The 13,409-nt window shown below is 49.2% G+C and overlaps 1 protein-coding gene across 1 annotated transcript in view; it reads left to right on the plus strand.

Annotated features, from left to right (window-relative positions):
• The first annotated feature begins 12,603 nt into the window (after positions 1–12,603).
• The window catches only part of Epas1 (endothelial PAS domain protein 1), an 84,778-nt gene continuing 83,972 nt past the window's right edge, over positions 12,604–13,409 (plus strand). The window contains exon 1 of the mRNA XM_052746474.1: positions 12,604–13,199. Within this exon, the coding sequence (XP_052602434.1) occupies positions 13,174–13,199 (26 nt within the window). The 5' untranslated portion in view covers positions 12,604–13,173. The remainder of the gene's footprint in view (positions 13,200–13,409) is intronic.

Raw genomic sequence — 13,409 nt, forward strand, 5'->3', positions numbered from 1 at the left:
TAATCTATCTGTGTGGTTATCTGGTTGTAAACGGCCATTGGAAATATCTACACTATTTATGACATAGAGGCTCGGTGGGAATCGGTGATAGGATGTTTAAAAAGTTACTTGTGCAGAACAAAGGGCCATACAAGAGCAATGGGCTGTGCTTATCTGTCCTCCTCCACATGCTGGACACTTGCTAATCCAATTGGCTAACCAGGATCTGTAAGATAAAGTGAGTGAATTCCCACTGTGAACGCTGTGGCTTTTCAGACATCACTCACACTGTGGTTAGTTAACTGATTTGGTTAATGAGGCCAAACTCAACGATGAGACCCCAGCACCTACCAGATTCCTCCCCTCAGTTTCCAAACCAACCATGGCTTTGAATAGGGTGTTGTTGCTCATCAGTGACCTCACTGAAAGAATGGAGATAATCCCGCCCCGTCCCTCACCATGGAGACCACCACCCCTAGGTCAAGAAACAAGGGCTGTATCCGACACCAGAGATTTGCTTCAAGCTACCCCACTGCCTCTCTTCTCGGAAGCAATTAGTGGGGGCCGGGAGTGGGTACGGGGTCATCAGAAACCCCTCAGGAGTGTTATTGTTTTTTGCTGAAGGCTAACTAGTCCTGCTGTCAGAGGATTGAGAAATAAAGCCTGGAGCATGTCAGGAAAGGCCACAGTAATTAGTGGTGACCCTCCAGCAATATCACCTGTGCCCAACCTCAGCCCTGCAGGCCAGATCTCAGTAAAGAGATTTTTGTTTAAACACATATACCTATATCTACACATACAAAATAACCAGACATTTAAAAAAAAATAAGAAAACAGACATTGACATGAGGACATGAGGCAATGGTAGAAGACTCGCCTTGTGTGCCACAAAGTAAAATTTAAAAAGCGAGAAGTATTCTATAAGGATGCTTCAGGTAGGGGTGTAGTTTATTTTGAACAAATCACTGCGGACTCTCACAGCATCCTCAGTTGTATCTCCAGCTGACGGACAAGGAAATTGCTATTAAGAGAAGTTGGCCTAGTCAGCCCAAGTCAGTATAATTCTGAGATGGCTCTCCAGTCCTCAGATTCCAGTTCTAAAGTATCTGCTACACCTCTCTAGCTCTCTTTTTTACAAAGGCCATTGCTCCCCACATCCTAGGAACCTCTCAGGCCAGGGATAACTGAGGACAAACTGAACTCTTGGGACTGATTGGCCACTCTATCCTTCAGAAGACAAAGGAGCAATCAGCCCAAGATGCCTTGAAGGCCTGTGTGTGAGAGATCTGGTGGAGCAAGGGAGGCATGGGTCTATAAGAGGGTGGGGATGGTCACAGAGGAAGAAGACCTGACTGAGTGAGGCAGAGCCAAGGGCTGTAGGGTGCAGCGGGTAGATGGATGGTACCACTGATTCAGTCGCCATCTCCTGGAAGCCAAGTGGCCTGATTTCTTTGTCTCCTGGCTCTTGATCCGTCTGGAGCATGGTAGAAGTGGAGGTTGGGGCTGCTGGACGTACCCAACACAAGCCCCCAAGAGGTCAGTTCTGTTCAGGCGATTGAGGCACAAGCCACAGGCCCCCCTGTCCATTTCTTCTCCAGAGCTGAAGCTTGGAAAGTGACTGAGGCTGGCTAGGGCCTGGGTGGAAACAGCGGAGTCCGCAGTAGAGGTTTCTTTCCAGGTGTGAAGAGGTCCCTGCAGCGAAGAGAAAACCATAGGAGCGTAGATAGTGGAAATATTGCACAGTATACTACGCTGTGGTATATACTATGGTGGGCTGGGCCAACAGTTCCACTGGGGTGATAGAGTGGCTGGGTGTGGGGCAGGCAGGGAAGGAGAGAGAGCAGAAAAACCTGCCCTTCCTGTCAGGTTAGCCATCTGCCTGCATCTCCTGTCAACTCTACTTTAAAAACATAACCAGAGGCTTACCATGAAAGAGCCGGGAAGGGAGGCCCTTCCCAGTACTTAGAAAATCCTTTTAAATTTTAATAAAAACTGATTTTAAATTATCTTAAAAAAAAAAAGAAGTCTAAGTTTGGGCTTTTGTTTGTTTGTTTTGTTTTTGTTTTTTTGAGACATGGTTTCTCGTATCCCAGGTTGGCCTTGAACTTGCTAAATAGTTTGATGACTTTGTCCTTCACCTCCCTAGTGCTGAGGTTACAGGTGTGCACTGCCACACCTGATCTTATGCTGGAGATCACACTGAAGGCCTTGAGCATTGTAGGTCAGTACTCTACCTCCCAAGCTACGTGCTCAGCCCCCAAAATTAAGATTTTATTTTTATTTATTTACTTATCTTGGGTATTTTTGTTTGTTTGCTTATTTTCAGATAGGGTCTCATTATGTAGCCTTTGCTGGCCAGGAAATCATTATGTAAACCAGGCTGGCCTAGAACTCGCAGACATCTATCTGCCTTAGCCTCCCAAGTGCTGGGATTAAAGGCCTGCACAACCATGCCTGGCCTGCAAACTAAGTCTTTAAATGTATTAAACTTGTGTTACTTCGGTATATAAAACTGGCTTTTGGCCGGGTGGTGGTGGTGGCACATGCCTTTAATCCCAGAATTCGGGAGCAGAGGCAGGCAGATCTCTGTGAGTTTGAGGCCAGCCTGGTTTACAGAGTAAGTTCCAGGACAGCCAGGGCTACACAGAGAAACCCTGTCTTGAAGAGAAAAAAAAAAAAAAAAAAAAAAAAAAAAACACCAAACCAAACCAGACTGGCTTTTTTTCAGTTCCCTCCCAGAGTCCTTTATCTTCTTCATACTCTGCCTTTGAAAACTCATTATGGGAGCTGAAGAATGCAATCCCCACCTGGAGAAGGGAGGGAACGTTGAACCAGGAGGATCATCATAAGATGAGCCTACACTATAGGACTCCGTCTCGAAAAAGAAAAAGGATATTATGGTGTAAGAAGCGCTAGGACATAGATCATCATAACCATATTTGAGTTATATTTTAAAGTGCCTTTGGGCTATGACACTTGACCGTGTCTCTAAGTCCATGAGGTAGAATCTTCTCTTTCAGACGAGGAAGCTGGGGCTTGGACATGGTTGTGGCAACTTAAACCTGAGCTACCCTAAAAAGTGGAGCCCAGAACTTGGGCTGCAGGCTTCCAGCGGCAAGCCCCCTGAACTTCTAGGCCAAAGCAGGACGATGGGTGTGGAAACTGCCTTTGGCTGCATGGCCAGCCCAGCAGCACTCGGCGCCTTGACCTTCGCAGACTTGAATCCTTCCCGTCTGAGCTCTCAAACGTGTGCTCTCCGCTTTTTCCAGCCTGTCATTTCCTCCTCCACCGCGCAAGGAAGAGGGACTTCCTTCGCTGTAGCAGAAAAACTGATTTAGGAACAATAGGGGAAGGGGACTCTCTCTCCCGGCTCCTTCTCTGCCACATTTCTCCAGCAGCCCCTGACACCACACCCACCGGAGAGCCGCCCTGAGGTCCAACCTAGAGCCAAGGTATCGGTGCTAGCCCAAGTGACTTAAGGCCACAAAGGCTGGCTCAGAACATGGCACCTAGCTGTCTTCCCCCCCTCCCCCCCGCTCCCTGTTCTTCATACACGGGAGCCTCATGGACCCTGCTGTCTCCCACAGGGAAATAGCACTGGACAATGCCTCCTTATCTAAGCGATCAGCAGGGTTATAACCAGTGTGCTCACTGACACCTCTAACCTCTGTAGAAGCTTCTGGAGATAAAAAGATATTCACTAGGAAGGAGGAACAGGGAAAGAGAATTAAAAGGGGAGAGGAGAGGAAAGTGGGGAGGGGGACACACAGAGAGCACAGGTCAGGGGGTGTGTATTCCAGATAGGATGTTTAATTAAAACTTATAAGGTTCCAGGATTCCCCTGATACCTCCTCTCCAAGGCCCTGAGCTTCCCTCTGCCATACATACCTACAAACAATCTCCTGGAGACACTTTGATTTGCCTTTGACCCATTTAACATCCCTAAGACGGTACAGTCAAGTACCTAGACCTCAGCGCCACATGTACCCTGGATGGCAGAAAGTGGTGCTTTGCTCAGAGTACTTGGCTCTCAGAGGGTCTGGAGCTCATGGAAATTTCCCTCTGGTGTGAATGCCTATTGTGCAAAATGCCAGTGGAAAAAGAATAGAATGGGGTTTGTAAAAATTATGCTGAACAACAACAAAAAAATTAATGTAAACTTTTCTCTTGAAGGACTTGAAGTAAGTTCCTGGTTAACTGCGCAAGGAGCTGCGTGGGCCAAGGTCGCCTGCAGACTAGCTGCTGCTTGCCGAAAGAATGCTCAGTCACTGCTACGCTTAGCTGTCATTCCTGCCTCAGTGGTCACTAAATTACCAGGAACAGAATCCAAGATGGGAAAGCTGGTATGCCAGGTCTGAAAGGTGAAGGTCCTGACCAGCTCACATGGAGCAGAAGAGAAACCACAGCCCACTCTACACATCTGGTAGCCACTGGCCTAAATGTCCCCGGCACTGTAGAAACCAGCAAAAACTGGAAATCCAAGATGGCCGATAACTAGCACTCGGCCAAAGGTTTGATGGCCTTTGTAGGGCTGGTCCTTGGCTTTGGGTCTGGAAGAAAAGACCCAGTTGCTATCTGCTACCCAGAATGCTCTGCTTCAGCTTCTCTTATTAGGAAACTCCTGGTCACCCTTCAAGGTCCAGTCACAATGTTACCTTTTCTAAAGACTTTCCCTAGTTTCTCCCTCTTCTATTTCGTTTCCCAGCCTGAGCTCTTAGAACAGCAGGCTTTTTAACTCCGAGGTGTGGTATTTCACCTGTCTGGACATCCCTCTCCAATAGCAAACTGTGAGGTTTAGTAGGTAGGACCACATGTTGTTCATCTCTCGGAGGTGAATATCAACCATGTGATGAGCATGGGCTAAACGCTCAGGTGCTGACACAGAATGAGTGGATGAGATAAACTACTTAAGCCAAGTCACAAAAATGCAGTCAAATGGGATATTGCCTCAACAGAATTTAAGGGGGGAAGCTTGGAATACTGTGTTATTTCAACACTATCATTTTATTAATTTTTAAGTGAAGTGTATATTCTTAATAGGTATAATTAGCTTGAATCACCTATGGGTTATTTTCCCAATACTTTTGCAATCATGGCTCTAATTATTCTTTAAAACCTTGCCATACAAGTTTCACTCTGCAAGCTATAGATAGACCATGAACTCTGGACTGTCTATCCTGGAGTTACCTGCTTTGAGTGTTACCTCTAACATGTTTTTAGGCCAGAAAGCATCTTGCCTCCATAAATGACTATCTAAGCAGGACCCACATGAGTCTGGCAAAAATAGAAATAATTAGAACTAACCTACAATGATGTAAAATCAGCAATTAACGCAGAGCATGCCCTATTATCTAAAGGTTTTGAAACATCCACGTCTCTCCATTCTCCCATTCAGACAGGACACTGAGCACATTGGGCATAGCTGGCCTTAGCGCCCCCCCTCCCGCTCCCCCAGGATTCATGTACTAGAACCTTCAATCCTCTGAGGAGACAAAGAGAAAATTCTCAGGGTTGAAAATCTTAAGTATTTACAGACGCATTCTCCACATTGTGTTCCTGGTTTTCTTCAAAGGGCAAAGACAGAGGTATGCACTCCGTTTGTGTGGGAGCTTATTTCTTGGTGTGGCACCTGCAGAGGTACCTGAGCATGAGTGAGCATGTGTATACAAGTGATTTTAGGAGCATGCTGTGTGTGCTTCAGGAATTGCCCTTTTTCTTTTTCCTCAGACAGGACACCTCCACCCTACACCAAGGCCCGGTTTCTGTACCCATTGTGATGCCGATGCCGCGGCTCTTATGCAAGCCACGGGAGACCATGAAGGGGCAAACATTTTTCACTCTGTATGTCATTTATCATGTGCTCATTTCGTGCCAGGTACCCTGATGGCCATTGAAGATACCAATATACATTGCCACCTAGTGTCTCTATCCCTGTTTCAGCCTGCCCTAGCCCTGAGGTGAAATGGGGGCAAGGAGGAAAGATCTCCCTTCCTCCCTCCCTCCTCCTTTCCTTTCTACCCAACGCCCTTCTTTTTGAGCACAGATACAATCTCTCTCTTTCTCTCTCTCTCTCTCTCTCTCTCTCTCTCTCTCTCTCTCTGGTTTCCTCTGGCCACAGCAGGTGCGTCTCTCTTTGGTACCCATATGTTATCCTTGCAATCACCGGACTTGTCCCTTCCTGCTGAAATTCTTGTGGTTCCAGAAGGGATTCTCCCTCAGCTGCCCCTGGTGATCTTCCCTCAGCTTCTGCCTCCACATAGTCAGTCTTTTCTTCTGAGAACTTCTCAAGGACATTCATGCAGACAGCCTCTCATTAAATATTCCAGGTGAAATTCATCTTGTGAATTCCATATCTGGCCCTGAGTATCATGCTTCATATGAGACCTTTTCCAATGCTACTCTGACTTCTCCTCCAGAATAAAAGATAGACTTACGCACCCACCCACTTACCCAGATGTTATCTCCAAAGATCATACACTTCAAATCCATCACTAACGACTGCTCGATGCAGGGGGTCACAAGGCCTATTCACATTGCCATGGACTACTCAGTTGGACCAATCCGGCTTCAGATCTTTCTAGAAAGTTGAATGAGGCCTTTATTGAAGCTGCCTAGAAACTCCACTTCTCCCTCTGTGTAGTCTTATTTCCTCTGTTATCTCACTAAAGTGTCACGCAAGAGCATGCCCTAAATAGACCTCCCATGAACTCTCATCTTGCCCCTTAGACAGATTCCAGGGAACCCAACCTGTTCCGTTGTTGTGACACAAGCAACTGGAAATCACTTCTACATGTGGATATAGCCAGCTTTTCTGCACTCCCTGCATCCCCCAAGCTCCGGAAATTTCCATGAGCTCCCTATGTGGTCTCCATGTTCTTACATGTTCTCAACATGTGGACCATGTTGCTTACAACTGCACTTGGAAATCTAGTTGTTAGTCTTCCTTATGGGAAATCACACACTCCTTTGAGGTGGACAGTGGCTGGGGAAAACACTCAAAACCATTCTCCAAAGCTTTCTTGTGTTCTGCATTTTGGAAATGGGGGCAGTGGGCAGCCAGTGTCTTGGACCTTGGTTTCAATAGAGATCAAAGAGGCTCGCTTTAACATCCTGTTCTAGGTCAAGGCTACTCTAACTAGCTGAGGGGTCATTCTAACCCCTACTCTGTGCCATTTGGGGTCATCCAGGCTCCAGGGCAGGGATGGTTGGGCCCAGAAGCATCATTTTTAGTGACAAGAGAAGTTTCATTTATGTTCATGCTTTTTCCAAGGTGGGGCTAGCATTTCTTTCCTACTGGCCATTCTTCTCACATGAGCGTTACTTTATCACCTCAGATGGCACACCCACCAGCCTGCTGCCTGGCCAGTCCAGGCTAAGCGTCTCTGGTTCCTAGGAGTGGACACAGCTTGGATTCTAGATTTTTCTGCCTTTCATTCTCATTCACTCTACCCCTACCTACCCACCCCCCACCCCCCCATCCCACCCCCCCGACCCCACCTCCAACAACCAAATTCTTACATACCTATTGTTCTGAGAGTTAGGGTATGGTTTGTGCTCAATTTTCATATTTAAGAGACTCTTGAGAGTATATTCATTATTGGTCTAGTCTGCCTTCTTTTGCCATGATAAACACCATGACCAAAATCAACTTTGGAGGACAGGGTTTATTTGGATTTTATGTAAACCAGATTACAGCCCATCACAGAGGGATGCCAAGGCGAGAATTCAATCAGGGCAGGAACCTGGAGGCAGGAAATGAAGCAGAGACCATGGAGGAATGCTGATTACTGACTTGCTCTCCAGGGATTGCTTATCTCACTTTTTTATATAGCCCAGGACCACCACCAGCTCAGGGACAGTACCACCCACAGTGGGCTAGGCTACCTCATCATCATTAATTAAGAAAATCCTCTACAGACCTGCCTAAAGAGCACTCTGATGGAGGCATTTTCTCAGCAGAGCTTTCCTCTTCCCAAATGACTCTAGCTTGTGTCAAGTTGACAAATAATAAGAATAATAATAATAACTAACCAGTACAATTATATTCATTCACCAATTTAAAAACTATTTGGAGGAAGCAAAAAGTATTATTATCACTTAAAAGTTGTCTGCTGGCTTCAAAAGTCTTAAAAGGTGAGCCAATGTACATTCATAATCTGAGACAGGCAGTGTTGTACAAATGGGCTGGGTCCACCGGAAGGGAGGGACCGAGGCTGACGAATTATGTTTTCCATGGAGTAGCACAGCCTCGTAGCCGTGGATCAGTGATTCCTTCATTGGCTAAATGACGCAGGGAGAAACACATACAACCTCTTACTGCTACAACCTTATTCCTAGACCTGGCAGCAGAAGCCACTGGCCTCTAAGTCACCGGCAATCCAGGTGTGAAGGCGCCTCAGTGGGATTGGTTGTAACCAAACAGCTCTGTCAGGAGTCACTTAGACAGTCGAGTTGAAAAAAAAAACTGTTTGACCCCTTCCTCAAAATAAAATCACAGAACCTCTTTAGAAAGACAACAAATCCTGAGTATACGGACCAAAACTCAGAATATTTAATAGCATGTGTCTATGAAACCATCTCAGGATGTTGGCCAGGAGCCATGCACCGGAGGATGATTTTCTGGTACTAGAGTTCAGGGTTAGAGTGTGAATGTAGAAAATAGGTTCTGTGAAGTCACAGAACGGGTTGGCTTTGTTTGGAATGGAGGTGTGTGTGTGTGTGTGTGTGTGTGTGTGTGTGTGTGTGTGTGTGTGTGTGTGTACTGGGAGGGGGTGAGCATGAGGAAGCCAGAGGTCAACATCAAATACCTTTTTCAGTTACTCTCCTTGGGGCGGGTGGGGGGGGGGGGGTAGGGATGAGAACTCTCTCTGAGCCCGGAGTTTGCTGATTAGGCTAATCCAGCTGGCTAACAAGTCTCTGGGGTCCCTCCTCCTATGTCCCCCGACTCCAGCACTAGGGTTATGGAGGTGTACCACCCAGCTTGTTTTGTTTGCTGTGTGTGCCTATATGAGTAAAAGTAAAAACTTTTCTTGTTATTGTGACGTGATAACTGACCAGAGCAATTTAAGAGAGGGTGGGTGTCCTTCCACTCACAGTTTGAGGGGACCAGCCATCATGTTGGGGACAGTGTAGAGGTGAGAATCGCTGTAGGTGTGACTTCACGAGGCGGCTTGTCACATCGTGTCCATCTTCATCTAGGAAGCAGAGAGAGATGAATGCTGGTGTTCAGGTCACTTCCTCTTTTCCACTCGGTCTTGGATCCCAGTTCATAGCGTCTGGAAACACCCTCATAGACAAGCCCAGAGTTGTGTTGGCAAAGAAATTCTAAGTCCAATCAAGTTGACAACCGCAGATTAACTCTTGGGGGTGAGTCAGAAAGGTTTTTCCGGGAGGAGGACAGCCGCTCCTTTCCTCTCTGCTACCTCCCATGTTCTTGACAATTCCAAGCCAACAAAGTGGTCAGCCTGCGATCAGAGGGCTGTCACATGAGACAGGCTACACGCAGGACAGTGGTAAGTGCCGGGTTTTGTGACTTCGAGTGTCTCCTTCAATTTCTGAGTCCCAGGGGCCACTCTCGTCTCTTCTTGATCCCCTTGTGACAAGGAGCTGAAAGTTTGTCAAACACTAAAGCGATAGCCCAGCCTTCCACGGTCACTTCTGCTAAGTCCTACCCACTCCAACCTGATTACAAACCGTATCCTGGGTGGAGTCTGTCACTCTGACATCATGGCCAAGGCATCCTCGCACCTTCCTGCTACATCCCAAATACCTGCTTTCTAGGTTAGCCCTGATCAACAGCTCATCCTTCCAATGGGATACTCCAGAAGGAGAGAGGGAACCAAAGGCCCAGTCTCATCCCTTATTAAAACAAGTAGACAGTCCCTTGATGCCATAGCTGTTGACTCCAAGTAGTGCATCAGGGAGCCAAGAGACAGGTGGGGGTACTTCCTAAGAGACAGGCCATTTGTGTCCCTTTTAAGCAGTTTGGGAGCTTTACCTCAGGATGTCTTCTGCTCTGTGGCCTAACATCAATGCCTCTAGAGACACTTCTCCAAAGCCACTCCCCTACACCTACCATCTATTTCAGAGCTTGTCCCCTTTAGTGTAGCTAGAGTTTTCCTGCCTGGCTCACAGTCAGGACAAATCTCTGTCACTCGTCCGTCCCACAGCCGCTCAGACCCAACCAAGTAAACACAGAAACTTATATTGCTTACAAACTGTATGGCCATGGCAGGCTTCTTGCTAACTGTTCTTATATCTTAAATTAGTCCATTTCTACAAATCTATAGCTTGTCACGTGGCTCGTGGCTTACCGGCATCTTCATAAGCTGCTTGTCATGGCGGTGGCTGGCAGTGACTCCCTCAGCCTTCCACTTCCCAGAATTCTCCTCTCTCCTTGTCCTGCCTATACTTTCTGCCTGGCCACTGGCCAATCAGTGTTTTATTTATACAGAATGATATCTACAGCACTTTAGTTTTCCACGGACACTAAAACTGCAAAGAATGCCGTGTCTAGCTTACACCCTCAGCTCCTTACAGAAGTTGACTGAATTCTGGAAGACATCTTAAGAGGCTTTAGGTTGGCCAGATGACTCTGCTCTAAGCAAGTCTGGGTCCTTCTATGAATCACACAGGTACATTTCATTTACAGGTTAAAACCCCAGTTAGAAAGAGGGGATGCTACCATAGGGAAGGGGCTATACTGATGTGGTTGCTGTGTTCTTGAGTGACCCCTTACTTTTGGAGTGTTCGTGTCCTAGGAATTGAACCCAGGGCCCGACACATGCTTGCACCTCTGGGCCCTGCCTTTCCTCTTAAAAACAAATATCTCCCAAACAAATTTCATAACCTCAGCCCTGCTGAAATGTTCCCTGCGGGCTAGAGGTATTGCTCAGTCACCTGTCAAGCACAGCTCAGGATTTGGGAGCTCTGGTGGAAAACAATGTTAGAGGCCCCCCGATACTGCCAAAGTGCTAGAGTTTTTTTTTTTTTTTAATTGATGTTTGGTTTTTCACCCTTCCTCCATTTCAGTCTCAAGTGAAGTAAATATGCTTATAGTTTATTATGACCATGTCTATCGATTTGAATTTCTCATTAAGACAAATAAATGTGTCCACTAGAGTTGTCTGGATGGAGAAGTGCTGTAGGAAATCACCCACCAGCTTCATAGAGTGAAACAGATTGTCTTTGAAATCACAGTCAGTTGTGTCATTGATTTCCAAGTTCTCAAGCAAAATGTCTCTCATTTCTGATTTTTCTACCCTCCCCATTCTTTCGGACACCTTCCCAAGACTCCTGAAAAGTGCCCCTCTTCCTGTGTGCCTATGCCCATAAGATCTGCCCCCGCCCCAACACATACACCCCGTTTCTGCTTATAATTTTACTAGGAAATGTTGGTGAAAGACCAGTGCAGGATTTGGGTCCCAGGGCGGCTCAGTTTGCAGGTGCTTGCTTTCTTGGGAATTGACACATGTGAAGCCCATGGGCCTTTCCCCAAGTCTTCAAAAATCAATGGCTTCCCTTGTTCCCTGCTGGATCACCTAGGTAGGAAATGGAATGTGTCAGGGCAGGGGTATCTCACAGGTGGAAAAGGCCAAAGAGCTCTCTGCCTGACGATGCGGGACTTTAGAACACCACTTCCCGCAGTTCCATAACCCTGGAGCCTTAGAAGGCGGGCCGATCCAGTGACTTAGGGATGTGCTATCAACTCTCACCCCCAAGATCACACTAGGGAACCCACGGTGACGCTGGGGTATTTATTGAGAGCTGGCAGCGGCAGGCAGGAGGGCTCCAAGACCCTCCTCTCTGGCCTGTGTAGTAACCTAACAGCCTACCGCGAGCACCTCAAACAACCCATAAACCAGTTGAGGAAAAGACACCGGCAGGAGCAACCCTAGATCATTTTTGTCACATTTTTCTCCCACGCTTGTCCCCCGCTGCCTCTCTGGATTCAGAAGTCAAGGTCAGCTGCGCTTCGCCAAAAAAAAAAAAAAAAAGCGCACCGGCAAGGCAGGCAAAGCAGCACTGCGGTCGGAGTCCTGGGAATTATTCCCACCGGCCGGAGGGAGCCACGCAGCTGGGCCAGGGACGCGTTGCAGCACCCGGGAGTGGCGCTGCACGCCCCAGCCGCGCGTGGGACCCGTGACCCCGCGGTCCTGCCCTGGTTCTCAGGGAAATGCGCCGCTGAGAGGACGTTGGATCGAAAGCACACTCCGGCTCGGGTAGCAGACCCCCGTCACTACTCAGCCCGGCGCTAACTGAGCCTCCGCGCTCCGAGTCCCACTTAGCTCCCCGCCACCCAGCAGACCATAAAAACAAGTCGCTGATCTGCGGAAGGAGAAGGTAGGGCTGGGCGAGCGCCGCAGGAGCGCAGCCCGGGAGAAAGGGGCGGGCCGGGGTCAAGGCAGAGCCTGTGGCCGCGCCTCCCCATTGGCCCGGACGCGGTGGGAAGCCCAGACAGGCCGCTAGCGGGCGGGGGCGGAGCTTGACTGTCGCCCCGCCCCCGGCCCGCCCCCGGCCCGCCCTCGGCCCGCCCCCGGCCCGCTGTGGGACTCCCGCGCCCCTCGCGCCCTCCCGCGGGCGGGCCGTCCGAGTTTTTAAAGTGGGCTGGCAGCTGAGGGAGCCGGACATTCGAGAGCGGCCGGTGCACAGCTTCGGAGTCCCCAGCGTTCCGCTCCAGCTCTCCTGAGGCGGCCGTACAATCCTCGGCAGTGTCCTGAGACTGTATGGTCATCTCAGCGGCCGCGCTCGCCTGGCCCCGGATTCCTTCCAGCTGGCGCTGGTCGAGCCACTATTTTTGTTTGTTTGTTTTTTGGTTGGTTTTGTTTCGTGAGATCCCAGAAAACTGACTCTGCTTCGGGGATAAACGGAACTTCTGGTCCCTTGTCGCTGCTCTCTCCTTTTGGCGTCTTACCACCTCCTCCCATTCCTTTTCCCCGGCCCCGCCCCCTCCTGCAGGTTCCTCCCCGTCACCCCTCTCCTCCCTCCTCCTCCTCCTCCGCACCTAGCCAGCCGTCCGCAAACTTCCACCTGATTGTGCGGGGACACTCGGACCTGCGAGCACTAAAGACCTCTCCCACCTGCCGGGGCGACAGAGAGCCGCCGAGGGCCGCAGCAGAAGGCAGCGGCTGCAGCCCCTACCGCCGCCGCCCTAAAGAACCCAGGTGCTCCGGGTCTCGGAGGGACGCGGCGACAATGACAGCTGACAAGGAGAAGAAAAGGTAAGCGGGCGTCCGAGCCGGCGACCGACTCGGTCCCGGGCAGTGGCGGAACTGCGCGAGGCGGGCGCGACCCCGGGCAGTTGCTGGAGGGGTGCGAGAGGTCTCGGAGGCCGGAGGACCGCTCTTGGGGAGGAGTAGGGGGGGTTGAGTGAGCGAGCAGGTGCGGGCTTTAGGGACGCGGAGCTGCGGCTTCGCAATCGAGTCGCGAAC

Source organism: Peromyscus californicus, unplaced genomic scaffold, assembly GCF_007827085.1.
Source record: "Peromyscus californicus insignis strain IS unplaced genomic scaffold, ASM782708v3 Scaffold_1__1_contigs__length_55948999, whole genome shotgun sequence".
Classification (NCBI taxonomy): Eukaryota; Metazoa; Chordata; class Mammalia; order Rodentia; family Cricetidae; genus Peromyscus; species Peromyscus californicus.